The sequence below is a fragment of the Xiphophorus couchianus genome, chromosome 9 (genome assembly GCF_001444195.1).
Source record: "Xiphophorus couchianus chromosome 9, X_couchianus-1.0, whole genome shotgun sequence".
NCBI lineage: Eukaryota > Metazoa > Chordata > Actinopteri > Cyprinodontiformes > Poeciliidae > Xiphophorus > Xiphophorus couchianus.
Window position 1 is genome coordinate 306150 of NC_040236.1, and position 24596 is coordinate 330745.

A 24596-nucleotide genomic window follows, 5' to 3' on the forward strand; every position below is an offset into this window, starting at 1 on the left:
CACAAACTGCTTTTATATGCAGACGATATTTTATCACTTATAACACATCTGCTTACATCTTTGCCGCACCTGATGGACACTATGCAGATGTATTCGACGGTTTCAGGGTACTCAATAAATTGGGCTAAATCTGAAGCCATGCCATTATCCTCTTTATGCAATTCACACATGGTTAAAGATTTTAAATTCAAATGGGTACCTGAAGGTATGAAGTATCTTGGGATTAGGCTCAGTAGGGAGTTGGAAGCGTTACCTTCACTAAATTTTGATCCGGTGCTCTCAAAAATTAAAACAAATTTTGAAAAGTGGGGGAAGATAAAACTAACATTATGGGGTAAGATTAATGTTATAAAAATGATTACCGCCCCTCAGTTTAATTATCTGCTTATGATGCTTCCTATTACAATTCCACTCGATATTTTTAAAAGGTATGAAAATTTAATTAAACATTTTTTGTGGGAAGGTAAAAGAGCGAGAACAAAATTAGAAAAATTATATGCTCCTAAGGAAAAGGGCGGCCTAGAACTTCCAGATCTTAAGCTCTATTGCTTGTCATTTGAAATGGCAAAATTAGTTAAATATTGGGAAGGTGAGAATGGGCAGGAATGGTTACATATTGAAAGGGATATATGTTTGCCGTTTGACCCTAAACACAAATTATCTCAAAAGATCGACACAACAAACCCAGTTTATGTTCATTCTTGTAAAGTTTGGTCAAAGGTACACAAACTGTTAAAGCTCCCACATCAGGTAGAGCAGTATGCATCTCTCTGGAATAATCCTGAGATATGTATTGGTAAAACACCTGTGTTTTGGAGGCAGTGGCATTCACGTGGCATATGCGTCATTGGTGATTTGTACAAAGATGGACAATTCATGTCCTTCAATGAACTTACTCACACATTTAATTTGGAAGGTAAAGCAAATTTTTGGAAATATCTACAGATGAGACATTGTGTTACCTCAAAATTTAAAAAGATTGTAGAAAATGATATATTGAATTATATTAAGATGCCGCGTGTACGACACACTGCCTCTCAATTTTATAAGCTGCTAAGTTGTAATCTGAGTGGTGAATCGTCAAATATTAAACTCCTATGGCAAAAAGATTTGAGAAAAGAGTATACAAAAGAAGGATGGTTGAGGGTAATGTCAGAGAGCAGTAAATATGTGAAAGAGGCCAGAAGCAAATTTATACAGTATAAGGTGCTACATAGAAATTATCATACACCTACGAGGTTACATAGAATGAAAATAATGTCAAACAATAGGTGTTGGAAATGTAAGAAAGAAGTGGGCACATATTTGCATTGTTTCTGGGAATGCTCTCTGGTTTCACCATTTTGGATTAAAATCTTGGAGGCTCTGAGTGCATGGCTTGGCTCAGAGATCTCTCAGACTCCAGAACTGTGTTTACTGGGAGACCGATCTCAAATGCCAAACACCCCAAAAGGAGCTTTTGCAATTGTGATGGTCGGTCTGGTGACAGCCTGCAGGATCATCTTAAGACATTGGAAGACCACAAAGTGTCCCGAGCTAAATGAGTGGATTAAATCAATGACGGATACAGCTTCTTATGAAGTCATGCTCAACAACATGGATGGGAACAGGGACATGGAATGGGATAGCTTTTGGGACTCATTGAAAAGAACTATGGCTTCGAGTAATGTATCTGGATGAAGTCTGATTTTCCCAGACAATTACCTTTCTCTCAACTACTGAATGTTTTTGAATTGACACTGTAATATACATATAATATATGACTGTACCCTGGGTATTGGGGGGGGGGGGGGGGGGTGCACCAGCCTTTTTTGTTTTTTTTGTTCTGTATTTGTGTTTTATGTGAGATAATTTTCAGAAAATCAATAAAAACTTTTAATTACAAAAAAAAAAAACACTTCCTGTTTCCAGGGGGCGTGGCCTAAGTGATGTCATCATTTGACCATTGGATATTGTAGGACACCCGATGATGATCAATCACTGAACGTTTGGTACCTCTATGTGTTTTTGTATAGGAGATGCGTATAACAGTTTCGTGTTTCATGGCGAGTAGGTGAACTTTGACCCCTGGCATCGCCCCTTAAGCATGCTCAAAAACTCACCGTTTTGATAACTTTGAATCGGACATGCCTTATGATCAGACTGACCGAGTTTGAAGCCGATCAATCGAAATCCCTAGGAGGAGTTCGATCAAATACGAAGGCTGTAAACATCAAAAATGGGGTCAGAATCGGACCTTAAATCCAAAATGGCCGACTTCCTGTGATACTTGCACTATATTAATAGTAAATTCTGAGCGTATCGGTGAGCTCTACAACTGTACCAAATTTCATGTCTCTATGATGAAGTAAGGGAATAGCAAAGGGTCCTTTGAAAATTGCTAGGTGGCGCCGTTGAGCCATTTTTTTTGCGACGACCTTAAAATATGAAGTTTTTAAACAAACTAGATGCGTCCGCCAAGTTTGGTGAGTTTTTGATAAAGCCCCCAAAAAGGCCCCTCTTTAGGGGGACAGAATCGTAATAAGAAACAGTATGAAAACAATAGGCCTTCGCAGCACTTTGCTGCTCGGGCCTAATTAGTTTATTTGTTTATTTTGACTCTATGGTCCTCATTCATCAGCTCAGTCTGGTTGCTTGGGGGTTTCTTAGCTTGGTTTCCTATAGTTGCTGAGGTGTGGTCTTAGGGTGGGTAAGGCTGTGGTGCTGGTCTTATGTGACCTTTTATCCTTCTCTGCACATGCCCAGTGCTGCCCCCCAGGGGCCACCTGTCTCCTCAGGTATCTGTTCTCCCTGTGTGGTGAGGAAGAAGACGTCAGGTGCAGAGGTGACCACCCTGTTCAAGTATTTTGCCCGTCTGGTGGAACGGACTGCTCAACATGACCGGGAGGAGGTGGTGATCTCCCGGTCACCTGTGCGGGGGTCGAGGCTGGCGGTTCCTCTTCCTGGAACCGCCAGCCTCGACTGACCCATAGCATGCAAATATATTTTGGCTATGTTTAACAGGCAAGCAAGGTCTTATTAGCTTGAGATGAAATGGGTTTAATAGTTTTCCTAATATATTTGTCTCAAATTTAAACTTTGAATCATATTTAAATGCATCAACAGTTCGGACTCTCAGTGTTGTTCACGTTTTTCACTTAGTAAGTTCTTCTGCTGACAGAAAATAAAACAATTCAAGCCTCTGTCTCTCAGGTCTGTCTCTCTAACTAATACCTATGTCCGATAAGACGTTGCTTATTCTGTTACCTCCTTCCAAGTCATCAGTCCAGTTCCTGGAGCTGCTTGCAGGAGATGCAGGTGAATGGTAATACTCCCCTCCAGGACTGTCAGCATCCTCTTCAATGGAGCCGGACTTAAGGCGTTTACTCCTACAGACAGATTAGTACATAATTATTTTGGACTTAAGTTACTGTTCAGAATTTTTGACAGAAATAATGCCTAAATATGCGTACGTGTTGTCCTGCTAAATAAAATTACTCTTTTAATATCAAATCTGTACTATTTGTCTGTAGACATGTTGGACTACAGTCAACTTTGTCAAAAGAACACACATAAATGCATCTAATGTATGTCGCTCACAGACATTGTATGCCAACCATTTGTATTGATAAAAATTTTCTTTAAAGAAGAAATTATGAGATGACTGGTGTAGGCATGCAAGCATCTAGCTTAAGCAAGCCTATTCAAAGCTATTGTAAGCCTATTTAAAACTAACACAGGTCTATTCAACGCTAACTCAAGCCTATTCATGGCTAACAAAAGCCTATCTAAGGCTTATCTTTGCTAATGGACAGAAGAGGAAAAAGGCAATTCAGTGGTTGACCAGCCTAGGTATGTTAGTCACATTCTGCCTATCCTTGTTTTCAAATAATATTTGTCACTCTGCATATTTTCACTTATGCAACATAAATCCTCCCTTAGATCTCTGATGAGAAATTATATTTAATATGCCAGACGTCAACATAGAAACACAGAAGTATCTATCTGTCCCTTAGGTTTCCCCTCCAGGGTGTGGTCTGTCCTGTTTTCAACATGTTCATTCTGCTTTACTTCAGCTCCCATCTTCTGTTTTTTCTTTGACTTCAAGCACAACCTAATAAACTTGCTAGATGAATCCCTTGATTCTGAGTTTTCCTTTTTTAACTCTAAAATATAATCACCATCAACTGATATAATCAATTGATTTATTATACAATCATAATATAATCAGTCAACTCAGATGCATGTTTTGTGTCTGCATACCCGCTGGAGGACGTGCTGGCCAACGACCGTCGCAGGCTGACCGGTTGGTTGATGGACTGGTTAAGGTCATAGGCCAGATGACCTTGAAGCTCCCCAATAGAGAAACCAGGTCCCACTCCTGTAACTACTGGAGCTACACATAGAAGCAAGAAACTCTGCTCAGACTTAGAGTACATACAAACTGAAACTTCTACATCAAACTGTTGATGTTTTGGATCATTCTGAAGTTCAGATTTGGATATGAATATTTCTTAATTAGTGTTGTTCATGACTCAAATTTTTGGGAGTTAAAGAAAGAGCTCAAAAGAAAAAAAGATTTTAAATAACTAAATGGGATGAAATTGAAGGTTAAAGCACAAGAGAGTGCTAGGGAGAAAGTAAGCGAATGGTGTAATGAGAGAATGAAAAAGTAAGAGCTAAAGTTTACCAAAAAATGGCCACCATAGGTAAACCCCATCAGTTTATTTTATGATGACGGTTCCATAGCATTTGTTGGTTGACACTTGTAGCATGCTAAATTTCTGACTTAATATATTAATCATTATTTTTTCCCCCGTCTAGATTGTTGACCCATGCTGAGACATTAGACAGTTCACTTTCACTGCCCCATTCAGGTAAAGAAGACTTACTTCTTGAGACCTGGACCAACTCAGGAACACTGAAAACTCCTGAAGTCACAAAACTTTCCTGGAACTGTGGGCCATCTGCAGAAACAGTCAGTTAAAGACTGTTGTGAGTTTGGGGAAATGGCAAATATACACACATGCACACAGTAGGCTTTAACCCTGCTACTTTGTTCTTACTACTCTCCAATTATTGGACATGGGATTGAAGAAAATATCTGTGCTACAAGGTTAAAAAATATTAGTTTATCTTACCTGGATTGTGACTAGCGGTTTAAGAAACAGAAAATGTACTGAAACATTCTTGATAAGAATCTGAGGATGAAATGTTTATAGAGCTTCAAGCAAGACAAGAAAAGAAAACGCCTAACTGGTTTCAGAGAAAAACAGTAGAACTGCTGGATTGCTGAGTCAACGGCCTGATTGAACATCCATGAAAAGAACTGAATGTGTCATGATGTTGGTTGGTACTGGATGGTATCAGACCTACTGATGGGTAAATGAGGCGTCATGAAGCGTTTCAACCCATAGCAAAACTGTATTGATACTGTGTCGACACTATGTCACTGTCCAGATAGACTTTGAATGTAAAAAAGACACGCTTGATTGCTCAAAACCTGTTTCATCATAACTCTTCTGTGCGCTGTCAGCTCCCAGTCAGCAAGATTCATTTACTTCACTGTCCATGTCAGAGATGGCATTCAGAAGTCATGTTTTTGTATTGATGGCTTTATTTACCTCCACAATGTGTGTAAAATTGAAAGTGTCTGACGCGTTTCAACCAATAGTCAGGTGTGTGAATTGTAATCTGTCAAAACGACAGAGGAGCTTCAGTTTTTTCCGTTAATTTAAAAAAAAATTACTGGTCAAATACAGAAAATATTCTGTTAATGCGACACCTAATCTATAGTGTGTTTTCAAACACAAATATTGCTATAGCAAACAAGCTATATGGAGGGAATTTTTCTTAAGGAGATTCGTTACCTATAGTTGCTGTTCGACTGTCCTCCTGATCAGAGCCAACTCCAGTACGACTGGGACTGTTACTCTGCTCTGCCTCTGAAAACAAGGAAAGGCAGAATGTAAAAGTACATATATATATATATATGTATATATATATATATATATATATACATATATATACTGTAAATATATGTGTGTGTGTGTTGGGGTGTGTGTGTGTGGGGGGGGGGGTATGAGAAGGTGACTGTACTGTGCGTGCATAGATACCTTTCTCCTGCACATAGAAGGCGAGGTAGAGGTCTAGCTCTTTCACAGAAACAGAGATGTGTCGTGGCTGGACACAGAGAACAGGATTGGAGCACTGGCCTCCCTTAACCAGACGCTCTCCATCTGTGCTTTCTAGAGGAATTCCCTTAAAGAGGATAACCATCACCAAGTCTAACCTCCACACCTGGAATACAAAGATTATAATCATAAACAAAGAATGAAATTATTCTCACTACAGACAACCATAACTTTGTATTAGTGTTCATCATGAGATAACTGGATGGTATCAGTACCTCCCTAAATGTGAGATGCAATGATAAGTAAAACAGCAGGTCACCACCCCAAATGATGCCCCTTCATGGGACCCTGCCACCTCCCCTGAAAAGAAATGTACTGTTGCATCCAATGTGAACAAGCATCCTTTATTGATGTTCACAGTTAGCTTAACTGTGTCTTACACTGCTTCCTTCCGGAAAAAGGCCGGTGTTCTGTTTGAAGAGGATTTAATGCAAAAAAAAAAGTGTTTAAGTGAAAGGACACAAAATACAGAAGAGTATATACTAGGGGTGGGCAACTCCAGGCCTCGAGGGCCGGTCTCCTGCAACTTTTAGATGTGTCTCTACTTCAACACACCTGAGTCAAATAATGAGGTCGTTAGCAGGACTCTGGAAAACTTGACTGCACTTAGGAGGTGATTCAGCTGTTGGATTCAAGAGTGTTGGACCAGAGAGACATCTAAGAGTTACAGGACACCGGCCCTCGAGGACCAGGATTGGCCACCCCTGGTATATACAAATCATGTTATGGTATACAAATCAGTATAGAAGTCATACTATGGCCAAAAAACATTAGTTTATAACGATATTAAGGATTGTAAGGTTCATTTACATTTGGAATTCTCTGTAGATGAAATTAGACAAGGTACGTCAAGTTAGACAAGTTGCTGACAAAGATAAATGTGGATTTGGCTTCATCATGTGGCCAAACATAATTACTACACTATGATGGGAAGTTGTTTCTCACCTGTTTAAAAAAGTCAGGTCATGTGAAGGACTTTTACAAAAACACATCAACATATGACGAAAGCACTCCAAACAATTGTACTGAAAATAACCATACTAATAAGTCCTTATAACGTGATAAATGTAACCATAACTGCATGTATCCAAATTATATATGGCCAAATAAAGAGCTTACATAGATATGATGGCTTAGAATTAGATAGTTCATTTCAACTTGGATTTACACATGGATAGTCAGACAAAGCTTAACTATAGTGACTAAAATCATGTCAAAAGTTGTTAAACTTACGACATTATTTACATTTCTAATGACTCAATATTATTCAACTCAGATATTTACTCATGTTGTAAATCAAAGGGATAGAAAGGAGTGGATGGGTTTTGATTGTGAGAAAAGCATCATGCTTTCTTTCCTTGACAGACAAAAATGACTTCCTGTTGTATTTCTTCCTCTTTGTACTTTGAAGTAAGAAATTGCAAAGCTGTGCCTTCAACTACGAGGGGCCGTTTAGGACAAAAACTATGTTTTGTCTCTCACACACTACTAAAGACTCATACACAAAAAAAATACTAAAATTGCGCATATACACTACTAAAATATCACACACGCATACAATTTTCTCTCGCACACACACGACTAAAATATCACACAACACACACATACACGCAACGCATACAGACATACTATTCTGAATGATAGGTCGAAAATGTATGTGTGTGTGAACTAACACTAGGTTGAATGAATGAGGATGAGACTTGTATTTGTCTGTGCGAAAGACAAATTTTTGGTATGTGTGAGAGAGTCATTTTTTGTATGTGTGAGTTGTCACAGAAGAGGCGGGGCATAATTTGGAGATCAGATCGCGCATGCGTTGATATCACAGTGAAGTTAGCTTCAAGTTGGATATTGACGCTCCACGGTGTAAGAGGTGTTTAGCCTAAGGTTGGTCTGATTTAGGAACGCTAATTTCGGCCAGCCGTTCTTTACCTCCTCAAGCGCTCGGAGGTTCACTTACTTAGAGCCTAAGTGAACCGCGGAGCGCTCCGCTCCCCCTCCAGCGCTCGGAGATTCACTTAGGCTCTAAGTAAGACTCTAACATTTTCCAATCTTCTATTGTCCAATTTTGGTGAGCCTATGTGAATTGTAGCCTCAGTTTCCTGTTCTTAGCTGAACGGAGTGGCACCTGGTGTGGTCTTCTGCTGCTGTAGCCCATCTGCCTCAAGGTTTGGCATGTTGTGTGTTCAGAGAAGCTCTTCTGCATAACCGCAGTTGTGGTTATTTGAGTTACTTTTGCCGTTCTATCAGCTCAAATCAATCTGGCCATTCTCCTCTGACCTCTGGCATCAACAAGGCATTTGGCCCACAGAATTTCTTCTTCTTCTTCTTTTCTATTATGGCGGATCATAAGCAACTTTAAGGTGCATACCGCCACCTACTGTACATGAGTGTGTAGCAGCATTACTTCACATCTATTAAATTCTACTTTTTAATTTTGTATTCTTAAGATAAATAAACAATGCTTTCCTTAATTTGTGAATATCTGTTATGTTTCCTTCATTTCCTAATATACCTTTAAGATTCCATTCATGCCCTATATTTCTAACTATTCTCTTTAATTCTTGCCTTTCGAGTTCATATGACTTACAGTTCATCAATATGTGTTCTACATTTTCTTTCTCTCCACATCTCTCACATTTATCATTATTTTTCCTCCCTATTGTATAAAGCATGTCATTTATGTAGGTATGACCTACTCTTAATCTACTAATTATTATTTCTTCTCTTCTGTTTCTTTCATTAATGCTTCGAATTCGAACTGACTTTTGTACTTCATATAATCTTCTTCCTTTCTTATCTTCATTCCACATTTTTTGCCATTTCTCCATTTCTTTACTTTTAATAAGTGATTTCCCTTCCCCTTTCCCAAAAGGAATTGAAATTGTTATTTCCCCCTCTAAAGCCCTTTTAGCTAATTTATCTGCCTTTTCATTGCCTTTTACTCCTTCATGTGCTGGCACCCAACAAAACCAAACATCAATGCCACCCCTATATAATCTAAATAAAATATGATGAATTTCTAATACTAAATCTTTTCTATCGTTTCCTTCTCCCTTAATACTTTCTACTACAGCTTTGGAATCTGTGCACACCACCACCCTGTCTGGTCAGACCTCCTCAACCCATTGCAAGCTTAATATAACTGCCACCATTTCTGCTGTAAAAACCGACAAATGATCTGATATTCTTTTAGAAAAAAAAATTTTAAACTCTGATATATATATTCCTATTCCCACATATCCTTTTAAATTCTTAGAACCATCTGTATAAATTTTAAGATAATTGTTATATGTATTTCTTAAATAAATATCAGTCTTGATCCCTATTTCATTTAAATTCCAATCATTTTTCATTGTATTAATTTCCAAATCTACATTAACCTCTGGTATTAACCATGGAGGAATAACGCTAATTGGATTAAAATGAGCTGTTTCCTTGTCCTCTAATCTATACATTTTAATCCATTTCCTAACCATCCATCCAAATCCATTACTTTGGAACTTCAAATATTCCCAACAATTCTGCAAAATAATTGAATTCACATTATCATCTTTATTACTTTTAATTTTCATCCAATATGCTAAAGCTAATTTAATTCTCCTCATTTCCAGTGGAGTTTCCCCAGTTTCAATTAAAAGAGCATTAATAGGTGTTGTTTTTACTGCTCCTGTACATATACGTAAAGCCCTACACTGTAATCTTTCTATTTTTTGTAATGATGTTTTAGCTGCTGCTCCATATATTGTACTGCCATAATCTATCATTGATCTCATGAGAGCCCTGTATATGCTTAATAATGACTGTCTATCTGCACCCCAATTATTTCCAGCCACAGCCTTTAATAGATTAATAACATTTTTACACTTGGTTTCTAAGTTATCTAAATGAGTTTTCCATGAATAAGAACTATCCAACCATAAACCTAGATATTTATATTCTGTTACTCTTTCTAACGTTTGTCCATATAATGTTATTGTTTCTATATTAATATTTCTCTGTGACAACCATATAAGAAGACTTGCTTGCTGATAATTTAAAACCCCATTCATAAGACCATTTTTCTACTTTACTAATTGCTTTTTTAATATTTCCTACCACATATTTAATATTTTTCCCCTTCATCCATATGACCCCATCATCTGCATATAGTGCAGATTTTATACATTTATCAGTGTCATAGAAAATATCATTGATCATAATATTAAATAAAATTGGACTAATTGCACTACCTTGAGGTATTCCATTTTCAACATTAAATTCTTTTGAATAATCATTCCCAATTTTTACTCTTATTTTTCTATCTAACAGAAAATTTGCTATCCAATTATACATTCTCCCACCTATTCCCATCTGTTTCATTTTTATAAGTAATCCTTCTTTCCATAGTGAGTCATACGCTTTTTCTATATCAAAAAATACTATAATCATTAGTTCCTTCATTTTTAAAGCTTTCTCTATTTCATTACTGACTCTAGTTAGAGCATCCATTGTTGATCTTCCTGCTCTGAATCCACATTGATATCCATTAATTAGATTATTCTTCTCAAGAAAATATCCTAGTCTATTTACTATTATTTTCTCCATCCATTTACTTAAATGAGAAGTTAGAGCAATTGGTCTGTAATTATTTGGACAGGTAGGATCTTTACCTGGCTTATTAAATGGTAATATTATTGCCCTTTTCCAACTATTTGGTATCGATCCTTCTTTCCATATTTTATTAAATAATTTTAATATTAATTTCAGTGTTACTTCCGGCATCTGTCGAAACATAGCATAACATAATTGATCCTCCCCTGGAGCTGAATATCCTGTCCCTTTCAATACTGTTTTTATTTCTTTCATGGTTATATTCATATCTAATGTTGACATATATTTTTGATATTTTTCTAGTGAATTTTTATGATTTCCAATTTTTTGAATCATCTGCCTTCTATGAGTATCTGTCAACTGATCACCACTATGAACAGCTGCAAATGTCTCACCTAACAACTCTGCCTTATCCTTATTTAAAACCAAAACCTCCTGTCCTCTAACTAAGGATGGAATATTAACATTATTCTTTTTCCCCATCATTTTTCTAAACATTAACCAAACATTCTTTAAATTTATTTCTGAACCTATTGATGAACAATAATCTCTCCATGTTTTCTTTTTTGCATCCTTTATAGTTTTCCGAGCCTTTGCTCTTTTCCTTTTATAATCAATAAGGTTTTCGATTGTTAAATTTTTCTGTAATATTTTAAAAGCTTTATTACGATCTTTAATTGTTTTACTACATTCATTATTCCACCAAGGAACTACTTTCTTCTGACCTTTCACTTTTATTTTTGGTAAACTATAATTTGCAGCATTTAAGATATGTTCTGTTATTTGATTTGTACATTCTTCAATATTACCTTTAATGTTACTACATGACTTGTTTCTTCACATTTTGTTTTAAATTTAAACCAATTAGCTTTATTAAAGCACCATCTTATTAATGTTAACTCTTCTTGTCTATTTATATTGTCATCAATTATTGTACTTACTGGAAAATGATCACTCCCTATTGTAGACTCCCAATTAACATCCCATTCACATGCATTAACAAGACAGTCTGATATTAATGTAATATCAAGACATGAAACTGCATTTTTATGTATATTTACTCTTGTACCTTTTCCATTATTAAGACAAACTAATGACCTTTCATCCATTAATTCTTCCACTATTTCACCATTATGATCTGTCTTCTTGCTGCCCCATAGACTATTGTGAGAATTAAAATCTCCACACCAAACTTCTCTTCTATGTATTTTCCCTATTTCCTTAAATATTCCACTATCAAGATTTTTACATGGATTATAATAATTTATAATTTTAATATTTCCATATTTCCTTAAATGAAATATTTCTATATTAACACATTCTAATTTTTTATTTAATGAGTTGTTCTTATAAGCAATTCCTTCCTTAATTAAGATGGCACATCCTCCTCCACTACCATTACTTCTATCCTGTCTTTCTATGTTATATCCAGGAATTTTAAAATCTAAATTTGAATTTAACCATGTTTCTTGTATGCATATTATATCTGGTATTATTTCTAATTCATAAACATACTTTTTAAATTCTTGTCCATTGGCTATTAAACTTCTGGCATTCCATTGAAGAATATGAAGAACCATCTTGTATCCTAATCCTGACCATTTTCTGTTATTTCAGTGGCACTCAAAATGGTATGAATCTGATCTGCTTGAATTTCTTTCATATCTAGGAACCTCCCTGCTGCTGTTACTATTGCTTTTATTTTATCACTTTTCTTCTTCATTTGGACTGCAACATTAATAATATGACATATAAATGCTACAAAGTTTTCTTTTTTCACCATCATTGTATTTTCCTCTACTTTACATTTATGCACACATGTATTATACGTATTTGTTGTTGGCATTGGTATTTGTCTCTGATCATTCTGTTCTTCATTTTTGTTCCGAGAAGTGTAACTTTGATCTGTTTCTCCCAGCCTCATTCCTCTTGTACTATCTTTCTTTACTCTTTTTAATGCTTCTGCATATGAAACATTTTATATTATCTTGATTTTCTGGGCTTCTTTAGCTTCCCTTTGAACTATACATCCACCATAGGCTGCACTGTGATCACCTCCACAGTTACAGCATTTGATTTTAGCATCTTTGTCACACTTTCCAAATTCATGTGGAACTCCACATCTTGCACATCTAATTTTTCCCTTACATTCTTTTGCAATGTGTCCCATTCTTTGACAGGTAAAACATCTGAGCGGTTTCGGGATGTACTCTCTAACTTTATAGTTCATGAATCCTAGCTGAATATTTTCTGACATTTTGTTTTCAAACTGTATTATCACAGCCATAGTATCTTTGAGTTCCCCTTCTCTTCTACTTTTAATCCTGATTGCATTTGTTATTTTCCCTCCTTTGATTTCATTCTTCACCTCCTCCATTGTCATTTCAAGTGGAACTCCTGAAATTACTCCTCTCAACCTTGCCATATAACCTGGTATATATGATTTAATTCTTTCTCCCATCAGAGTTTTCATTTTGATTATCTTCTGTTGTTGTGCCTCACTTGAATTATCACTTTTCTGTTGTTCATGATTCTGGCCGTTTTAATTTTCCCTATCTCTTCCTCTATTGCTTTGGTTATCTTTATCGGATGAATATAACCCCTTTCTTGCTGAAATTCTACCACAACTTTGTATTCCACTTCTGATTTACTGTTATCTTGTTCCCGTGAACTCACTCTTTGATTTATTTTTGTCCTTTTACTGCCTTCCGCTCCTGGCTCACTTTCATCCGACCAATTTCTTGCCCTTTCATGTCTCTTTCTGATTGCTCTTTTCATTTTTGCTGACCTTGATATCATCCACTCCATTTCCTTTCCACTATTTCCTCCTGATGTAGAAGCCATGCTACTACAGTCAATGCACAGCTTATGTGATCCACCAAATCAGCTCCTACCGCTTTCTTTGTTTGTTGTGTTCAATTGTTAGCCTTTCTCCCCCCACCTCTTCTTTGTCTATTGAGTATGTAGCCCTCGATATTTTCTCTTTTTCGGCCCATTCTCTGTAAACCCTAGAAATGTTTGTGCGTAAAAATCCCAGTATATCAGCGGTTTCTGACATACTCAGAGCAGCCTGTCTGGCACCAACAACCATGTCACGTTCAAAGTCACTTAAATCACCTTTTTTCTCCATTCTGAAGCTCGGTTTGAACTGCAGCAAACCGTCTTGGCAATGTCTACGTGCCTAAATGCATGGAGTGCTTCCATGTGATTGGCTGATTTGACATATAGATAGACATATATATAGGTATAGTATGGAAAATTAATTTAGTGTAGTAATTTATTTGCTTCTCCTGCTGGACTATGCCACCTGCTGGTTTAAAGGAATAACTGCAATTGGCCAAAATACTGACGCTTTCAATGTGTGTTCATTTGATCAGTTGTGAGTTGGTATTAACAAGTTTGGTTAATCTATTATGTTCAATCATTCCTAACAAGAATGATTCCTAACTGTGAAAATAAGAACTTATAATAACTAATAATAATAACTAATAACTAGCAGAAAATAACGTGATTATGTTCTGCTAATAACTCTCTATAGCAGAAAATATCTACATATCTGCGTATCTATTTACCTTGTCAGCTTGTCTGAGACAGTCTATTCGTCTCATTTTGCCTTTCTGGTCAGGATTTGACAAGACACAACACGCAGCCTTCTTCCCAGTGATTGACAAGACAAAGTCCTCTCTGCATTCAGGTCTGATGTCTTTTCTTAGTTTCGCCAAAAGTCGACTAGCCCATTTTTGTTTCACCTAGTAGCAGAATGATACAGAAACAGAAATCTCAGTTCATGAAATCAGCATTTTTGTTGACAACTAGCTGCAGCATTATTTTAAAAAATCCACCTCTGCTTTTTCTCCCAGTAATTCATCTTTAACAGCTCTCTCTTCTTCTTTAGTCATCCTCTTCTCATGTTTTTTGAAGTACTTCCTCTTTCTGGCCTGGAGGTTAAACCATGTATAAGCGAAGGCACGAACCTGGGGCAGCAGAGCCTCAATGAATGGATGGAATTCATCCTACAGGACAGACAGACACACACACACACACGCACACCCACACACACACACACGCACGCACACACACACACACACACACACACACACACACACACACACACATAAAAGGTTAAAGCATGGAATAACAATCATTTAACCAAAATTATTGAGATTCACACACAGACTATGTGATTTCAAATATGTTTAAGCATATGTAAACTAGAATTGTTCATTGAGTTCAAGAACTATTCAGAATACGTTTCGGCCTGTCCTGTGAACCCAGAGTGGTGGGTCCTATGGAGGACAAATTTAGCAAAAATTCAAAAAATTCATTGCGCATAATGGAAACCCAGTAAATTCTAGACACTAACAGGTACCATAGTATTGCACAAAAAAATTTAAAAATTTTTTTTAAATCCGTGAGGAACGGCGGAGTCCCAGCTCAAAATTCTGTGAAAGAGGTGTATGGAGCCTCGTACCAGAAGCCCATTAAAATGCTGTTTACATCGTTTTAAACTGTGATTGTGAGCGTGAGTGGGAATAAAAATAGCAATAGGTATTTTGTTCTATATAACACAGTAGGAGTGTAAACGGTAAACCTTTTATGGATGCAAACTCGACTAAAAACCCAACTGTTTATTATTGTATTTGAAACGTAATCAATTACAAATTTATTGATGGAACTTGACTTAATTGTGAGGATAATTCCTGTAAAGCATTGTGTGTGTGAGGATTGCAAATCCTCACACACACAATGCTTTCAGAGGGCGTTTTCATCATTGCTGGGGATTTTAACCAGGCCAACATGAAGACTGTTCTCCCTCACTTCAACCAATATGTGGATTTTCCAACCAGGGGAGGAAATACTCTAGACTTGGCCTACACCAACATCAAAGAAGCATTCAGAGCAGCCCCCCGCCCCCACCTTGGCTCTTCAGACCACCTATCTGTTATGCTAATTCCTGCATACAAGCCCCTGCTGATCAGAACAAAACCTACAGTGAAGCAGGTGAGAATGTGGACTGAGGGGGCCATGGAGGCACTTCAGGACTGTTTTGAGTGCTCTGACAGGGAGATGTTCAAGGCAGCAGCCACTTACAACGACCAGATCAACATCGATGAGTACGCCATGACTGTGTCAGTCTACATCAACAAGTGCACAGAGGACGTCAGCATCACTAAGAACATCATCACCCGGGCCAACCAAAAACCCTGGATGACTAAGGAGGTACGGGAAATGCTAAAAGCACGGAACTCAGCCTTCAAGTCTGGCGACAAGGAGGGACTGAGGACAGCGAGAGCCAACTTGAATCGTGCTATCAGGTTAGCAAAGCGAACCCACAGTCGAAAAATACAGGAGTTCTTCCACGACACCAGCAACACCAGAAGTATGTGGCAAGGCATAAAGGCGATCACAGACTACAATCCATCCTCCCCCCCAGTGGGTGAAATTGATGCTGACTTTCTAAATGGACTCAATAACTTCTTTGGGAGGTTCGAGGCACTGAACAGTACTCCGGCAAAGAAAACTGTTCCTCACCAGGAAGAGGAGGCACTCTGCCTGGACACAGCTGATGTGTTGAAGACTCTGAAAAGAGTCAACCCACGGAAGGCCCCAGGCCCCGACAACATACCTGGGCAGGTGTTCAGGGAATGCGCAGGTCAGCTGGCTGGTGTCCTAACAGACATTTTTAACACCTCACTGGACCAAGCCACAGTGCCAGCCTGTCTCAAAACTGCCTCCATCATTCCAGTGCCAAAGAAACCTCAAGTTACCTCTTTCAACGATTACCGGCCTGTGGCACTGACTCCCATCATGATGAAGTGCTTTGAAAGGCTGGTAAAAGAACACATCGTCTCCAGACTCCCCTCCACATTCGACCTGTTCCAGTTTGCCTACCGCCAAAACCGCTCCACTGAGGACGCTATCTCCTCCGCCTACACCTGAGCCTGGCTCACCTGGAGGAGAAGAACACTCATGTGCGGATGTTGTTCCTGGACTTCAGCTCAGCGTTCAACACAATCATCCCACAGCATCTGGCAGGAAAACTGGGACACCTGGGCTTCAGCACCCCCCTGCGCAACTGGCTGCTAGACTTCCTCACCGACAGACCTCAGTCAGTCCGGATCAGACAACACACCTCCGATGTCATCACCCTCAGCACAGGCTCCCCTCAGGGCTGCGTCCTGAGCCCTCTGCTGTTCACTCTGATGACACACGACTGCGTCCCCAGGTTCGCCACCAACCACATCGTGAAGTTCGCGGACGACACAACGGTGGTGGGCCTCATCAGAGACGACAACGACCTGGACTACAGAGAGGAGGTGGAGCAGCTGGTGGACTGGTGCAGAGACAACAGCCTGATCCTGAACGTTGACAAGACGAAGGAGATGATCGTCGACTTCAGGAAGAACCGGCCCAGCCACGCTCCACTGCTCATCAACAGCTCGGCTGTGGAGGTGGTCAGCAGCACCAAATTCCTGGGGGTGCACATCACTAACGACCTGACCTGGACTGTGAACACCATGTCTCTGGTCAAGAGGGCACAGAAACGCTTGTATTTCTTGCGGAGGATGAGAAGAGCACACCTGCCCCCGCCCATCCTCAAGATGTTCTACAGAAGCACCATAGAGAGCATTCTGACCAGCTGCCTCTCTGTGTGGTGTGGAGGCTGCAGCGCCTCCGACTGGAAGAATGTGAGGAGAGTGGTGCGGACAGCAGAGAGGATCATTGGGGCCCCTCTTCCCTCCACTCAGGACATTTCATCCCAGCGCTGTGTGTCCCGAGGCCGAAACATCATCAGTGACCCCTCACACCCCCACCATGGACTGTTCTCCCTGCTGCCCTCTGGAAAGAGGTTCCGCAGCATCCGGTGCAGGTCCACCAGGTTCCGAAACAGCTTTTTCCCACTTGCCATCAGACTGCTGAACTCTTAACTGGACTGCACTTAAAATCTGGTCTCCACTTTATACCTTGCACATGTACAGAGCTAAGTAACTTCCTTTTTACTGTCAGTCCTGCACTTTATATTTTATATTTATATTCATATTTTATACTGTATTTTATTTTATTCTGGAGTAACCTCACAACATTGGAACCTCAAAACATTGTCCTGAGCCGTATGCAATGAAATTTCGTTCTGTATACACCCTGTGCATACAAAATGACAATAAAGTCAGTCTAAGTCTAATGTCGTGTTTTGATTGTTGATTCTATGTTGCACTGTGTTTCTGTGTTTGATATGATGTAAAGCAAATCAAATAAAATTTGATTGATTGATTGATACCTGATTGGTTCGTATTTTTATCTCCATTATCATTATTGACTTTACCCCTTTTTTTCTTTTTTCTTGTTTTCTTTGGTAATTCTATTAGTTTATTATATAACTCTCATGTATAGTGTATCACAAAAGTGAGTACACCCCTCACATTTCTGCAGATATTTAAGTATATCTTTTCAATAGTTCAAAATGACACTTTGACACAATGAAAAGTCGTCTGTGTGCAGCTTATATAACAGTGTAAATGTATTCTTCCCTCAAAATAACCGCAGGCAACAAAAGTGAGTACACCCCTTACTGAAAGTTCCTTAAGTGTCAATATTTTGCGTGGCCACCATTATTTACCAAAACTACATTAACTCTCCCGGGCATGGAGTTCACCAGAGCTTCACAGATTGCGGTTGGAATGCTTTTCCACTCTTCCATGACGACATCACAGAGCTGGTGGCTATTCAAGACTTTGCGCTCCTCCACCTTCGGCTTGAGGATGCCCCAATGATGTTCTATTGGGTTTAGGTCTGGAGACACGCTTGATCAGTCCATTACCTTTACCTGCAGCCTCTTCAAAAAAGCAGTGGTCATCTTAGAGATGTGTTTGGGGTCATTATCATGCTGGAACACTGCACTGTGATCCAGTTTCTGAACGGAGGGGATCATGCTCTGCTTCAGTATTTCACAGTACATATTGAAGGTCATGAAATGTAACTCCCCAACATCTGCTGGACTCTTGCAGTCCCAGACCATGGCATTCCCACCAACATGCTTGACTGTAGGCATCACACACTTATCTTTGTACTCCTCACCTGACAGCTGCCACATATGCTGGAGACCATCTGAGCATAGTCAGATGGTCAAATTAACCTTGATCTTGTCACACCATAGAACCTGGATCCAGTAATCCATGTCCTGTGTTGGCATGTCTTCAGCAAACTATTTGCGGACTTTCTTGTGTATAGACTTGAGAAGAGGCTTCCTTCTGGAGTGATAGCCATGCAGACAAAGTTGATGTAGTGTGTGGCGTATGGTCTGAGCACCTCTTTAATCTCTGCATCAATGCTGACAGAACTCCTGTGCCTATTTTTCAAAGACAGCATTTGGATGTGACACTGAGCATGTGCACTGAGCGTCTTTAGATGACCAACGTGAAGTCTGTTCTGAGTGAACCCAGCTAAAAATGATGGATAATCTTGGCTACTGTGCTGCATCTCAGTTTCAGGGTGTCAGCAATCCTCCTGACCTGTAGCCATGGCCATCTTCATGTGGCACAACAATTCATTTTTTTAAGATCCTCAGAGTTCTTTGCCATGAGGTCTCATGTTGGAATTTTCAGTGACCAGTATGAGAGCGTGTGAACGCTGTAAAAGGTAAAATTAAAGGTAATTTTATTTATATAGCACATTTTGAGCAACAAGGCAATACAAAGTGCTTTACAGGAATTAAAAGGAAATACAAACAAAATAACAAACCAAAAGAAAGAGCAAAAGAAAACGCTAGTAATGTTGATCCAAAGTAAATAAACTAGATACTCCTATTCAGGGTTCTTAGATAAGTATAAGTAAGTATCCTCTGGTCTAATTCCTTTTCTGGTTTGGAAGAATAGGAGTCTAAAAAGTAGTTGCTAGGATAGTTTTTCTGGGTTCCAAGTTCTAATCCCTGTTCTGTGTTGCTAAATAAGTGTAAGTAAGTAAGTTAGTATTCTCTGGACTTAGGGTTAGGGTTACTACTACGTATGCTCTAAATTTGTAAAAGTAATGAGTATACTCCACAGTTTCTAAGTAATAATAAAAAACTAAATGTTCCTGTTCTGGAAGAAATTTTTCTGGATTCTAAGTTTGTTCTAATTCCTTTTCTGGGTTGCAAAAATAGGAGTCTCTTGCCTCTAAATAGTGAGTACTCTACAGTTTCTAAAATATAAGCTAAAGAGTGACTAATAAACTAGAATCTCTGAATTCCAAACTGTACTAAAAAACTGAACACACCTGCTCCCTACACACACCTTAGACCTAGTAATACTAACTAATCTCATTACATTTTGGAGGGAAAATGACAAGCTGTGTTCAGTTTGGACATTTAGGGGTGTAGTCTCTTAGTGGTGTACTCACTTTTGTTGCCGGCAGTTTAGACATTAATGGCTGTATATAAAGTTATTTTGAGGGAAGAATAAATTTATAAGCTGCACACAGACTGCTTTTCATTGTATCAAAGTGTCATTTTGTCAGTCTTGTCCCATGAAAAGATATACTTAAATATCTGCAGAAATATGAGGGGTGTACTCACATTTGTGATACACTGTATAAATAAGTCAGATTTTTTTTCATTATTGTTTTCTATTTTCATTAATATTACTATATTATTGTTTTATTTTCTGTCAGACAATTAATGTCTATCATTACAAATGCTACATTATTTTGCTGTATTTTATTTTTACTCTTCCTTCTCTTCCTCTCTCTTTTTACCTGTACATTAGATCCCCCCAAAAGGTTTTCTTCTGATTTGTTTGTTATTTTGCTCTCTCCCCAGTAATTTAGAAACATTTAAATATATGTGTGAGTGTATATGTACATGTGTATATGTATGTGTGTAGGGTTAGGGAGAGGTATGTATGTATATATGAATATGTGTGTATATGTATGTGTTGGGGTGTGGGGGTGTGGGTGTGCATGTGTGTGGTGTATGTGCATATACATATACTTCTTACCAGTAACTCTTCCATAACAGATATTTCCAACCCAACCATTCATCCAATTATCATATCCGATCATGCCCCCATCAGTTTTATATTACACAAGAAAACTGAAACAAAAGCAAGCCAAAGATGGTGATTCAACACATTTCTAATGCAAGACAACTGACAAGACAATTTGATTTATACTTTAGGAAACACTGGTCAGTTTTTATGGAAACAAATGAAATAATAAACACATCTCTATCTCTCATTTGAGAAACAGCCAAAACAGTAATAAGAAGGAAAATAATTTCATACTCCTCATTCAAAAAGAAAAGTGAACAAAACTTATAAAATTACCTGGAAGGCAAACTAAAACAATTACACAATATATATGCAACTACCCCAATAGCACAAACATTTAGAAAATTAGAGACACAAAAATTAAACTTGATAACATTATTAGTAAAAAAGACACAAGTTATCATACAAAGACTACAATATAACCATTATGAGCATAATGATAAACCTGGCAAATATTTAGCAAATTAACTTAAACATAATATGGAAAAAAAAACCTCATCACAACAATTCAAGACTCCACAGGAAGCATTACCAGTGACCCATAAAATCATAAATAACACCTTTAGACAATTCTGTCATTTTCTCAGTAATATCACACTTCCATCATTAACAAAGGAACAGTCAGACATCTTAGATACCCCACTCCCATCCACAGAATATGAAAAAGCTCTAAACAAATTAACAAACAATAAGGCCCCAGGATTAGATGGATATCCCCCTGAATTTTAAAAACATTTCTGGAAGTTGCTGTCTCCACTATTTGTTAAAATGGCAGATGACAAAAGTTCGTCCCATATCACATAAATACAGCACTAATTTAATTAATTCTCAAAACTAACAAAGGTCCTACTTATTGTTCCAGCTAGGACTATTTTCTACAACAGCCAAAACTTCAAGGCATCCTAGAAGCATCAAATGTCCGCTACTACTTAGTTAACCAATTATAATAATTTCAAGGCACCTTCAAGTTTTTTTTTTCAAGTTAAACCACCTTCTAATGTTTTACAATGAAAATGGGAAAATATCTTCCACCACACATAATCAATTTTGGAATAATGTTTGCCATAACATTTTCACCATGTCCTACAACACCAACATACAGTTAATACAATATAAAATAATCCATAGGACACACCTCACACGGCACAAGATTTACAGAATCGGACAATTGCACACACTGTGCACTTAACACAACTGATTACCAGCTCCACACATTCTGTCCACCAATATAAAACGTCTAGAAAGAAACAATCACCAAATTGTCTCAAATCTCTGGCCACAACATCCAGCTATCCCCTTCCGTCTGCTTACTTGGTAATTTAGAAAAACTGAACATGAACTCCAAATAGACCCAAACCCTGCTGCTTGTGGTCCAGACTATCGCCAAGAAAACATTCTGATAACTGGAAAAATAGGGAAAAAAATCAGTACCTCACAATGGCTAAATCTACATACACAACAGATATTAATGGAACAACAATCAGCAATAGATAAAAATCTACCGTATTTGAATATTTTAATGAAATATACTCCATAATTCTAGATGCCATTTTATTGCCAGTGAGTTAATGTTACTGCGGAAACAAAGACGAGGAAAGGAGAAGGAAAATGGGAGAGCCTAATATATTTTTTCATTGTAATAATTTCTCATTTGAATAATAATTCAAATTAGAAAATAACTACCAAGATTAAAAGGAAAAAGTATACCCTAATCCACATATGTTAAACAATTTTATTGTTTTTGTTGTGACACCCATTGATTATGTACAGTGTTTTGTCTTTGTTTTGAATGAATCCTTTTTTATGTATACCTCTTTGTTTGTTTCTCGTTTTTGTTTGGTTATTTTATTTTGTTGCTATTATTCATTCTATTATCTGGTTATTTATTTTGCAGATCAATTACCCTTTTTCTTTTGTTAGTCTGTAAAGTTTGTTGTATATACACTGATGAATAATAATAAAAAAATGTAATTGTCTTGACCCAGAACAACTGAATTCAGTGTTGCTAGAATTCACTGGCTCTCTCAAGCAATCTCTTCTCCCTTTCTCCCTCCTGTTTTCCTCTTATTTTCTTCCCTTGACTTCAAATTCATATCTACTTTGCAGTCATACAAGGCGTAAGGACAATTTTTCTTTGTCGAGTCTAAATGTAATCGAGGATCAGATCTCGGACACGACACATCCCACACTGCACCCGACCCCTTTGGTCCCTCCTACCAGTGGTGGGAGGGGGCTGAGCCCGGCCGAGCTCCAATGGTTAAAGCTCATCCAGGAGGCATTCACTAACGTTTCCCACCTCCAGGCCTGGCTCCAGAGTGGGGACCGGTGACCAACGGTTTTGTTCTTCATAAGGGGTCTTTAGGGCTGCGCTTTGTCTGGTTCCTCACTTAGGACATGCTGCCTTGAGTGACCCTACCAGGGCATGAAACCCCAGACAGCATAGCTCCTAGGATCACTGGGACACTCAAACCCCTCCACCACAGTAAGGTGGCAGCTCAGGGAGATATTTGGGATCTTGGTAAAATGGAGCAGGAGATTGACAGGCAGATTGGTGCAGCTTCTGCAGTGAAGCGGGCGCTGTCCCGATCTGTTGTGGTGAAGAAAGAGCTGAGTTAAAATGCAAAGCTCTCGATTTGCTGGTCGATCTACGCTTCTACCCTCATCTATGGTCATGAGCTTTGGGTCATGACTGAAAGAATGAGGTCATGGATACAAGCGGCCAAAATGAGTGCAACAAGGTGGACTTTTGCGGCTGGATGTTACAGTGAGGATGAAAAGTTGAGGCAGACTCAGGTGGAACAGCAGTGGTTTATTCTTCGAACAGCATCAATAATCATTTCACAGGTGAAACTGCAGCCTTAAAAAATCCCAGCTTTGACGGACCCAACCACCTTTAATTCACAGGGGAATTTCAATTATCCAATCTCCACCTATTTAAATAAAATACATTTTACTAAATACAAACATTTCCACTTACTTTTTATAAATATTTTATGTTTTATCATTACACCATGATGAAACACCACAAAACATATAAATAGACACCAGAGTCCGCTGTAAAGTTGGGGTGTTGCAGATTTATTTAGTGGATAATTTTTATTATTAACTCATTAGATGGAAAACAGAGATTTAATCATTAGTGCACCCCACAAATATGTGACAATATAGTTCCTCCTAGTCTACCCTTGCTAAAGCTTTCAACAGTATTCATAGAAGTTGCTATAAATATTGGAAAACATCAAAAGCAGTTGGATGTATTTATTTGTTTTTTCAGGGTGAAACATTGCTTTTTGAATTATTTTTTCTGCTGATTTTGGATATTATGCAGCTATGAATTTTTGATGTTACTTTTTTATTTTTGTACTTTTGCTATGATGTGTAACCAGAGGAACACAATGGTTTAAGAATCAGGTGGAGTTTCACAACCAGGACGCGCTGACTGACACATCAAAGGTTCAAATGATACCGAAATTAGCACTGAAAACCCCAGATCAGATAAAGAGGAGATTTAATGGATGCAAACTGGAGAGAATAACAGAAGTTCAATCATCCCTTCCTTCAGTTATAATGGGCAATGTGAGATCTTTTGGCAAACAAATTCATTAAACTGATGGCAAAACATTAAAGTAATACAAAACAAAAAAAATATTTCAGAAGTTATTTTTACTTCTCTTTGCATAATTTTCTAATGCAAAAAATAAAAAATAAAAATCCATGTTTTTAACAGCAAAAATTAACTGAAACAAATGACACAGCCAGTAAACCAAGAGATGAAAGGGAAAACCGATCCATAATGAAAAGAAATACA

At 38.1% G+C, this 24596-nt stretch overlaps 1 protein-coding gene across 2 annotated transcripts in view; it reads right to left on the reverse strand.

Moving 5' to 3' along the window:
* The window catches only part of nfic (nuclear factor I/C), a 53020-nt gene that overhangs the window by 25852 nt on the left and 2572 nt on the right, over positions 1-24596 (reverse strand). For both annotated transcript variants that reach the window (XM_028028651.1, XM_028028652.1), the window contains exons 2-8: positions 14609-14779; positions 14339-14515; positions 6096-6279; positions 5850-5924; positions 4872-4946; positions 4243-4375; positions 3247-3368 (exon numbers count right to left, since the gene is read on the reverse strand). In XM_028028651.1, the coding sequence (XP_027884452.1) occupies positions 3247-3368; positions 4243-4375; positions 4872-4946; positions 5850-5924; positions 6096-6279; positions 14339-14515; positions 14609-14779 (937 nt within the window). The remainder of the gene's footprint in view (positions 1-3246; positions 3369-4242; positions 4376-4871; positions 4947-5849; positions 5925-6095; positions 6280-14338; positions 14516-14608; positions 14780-24596) is intronic.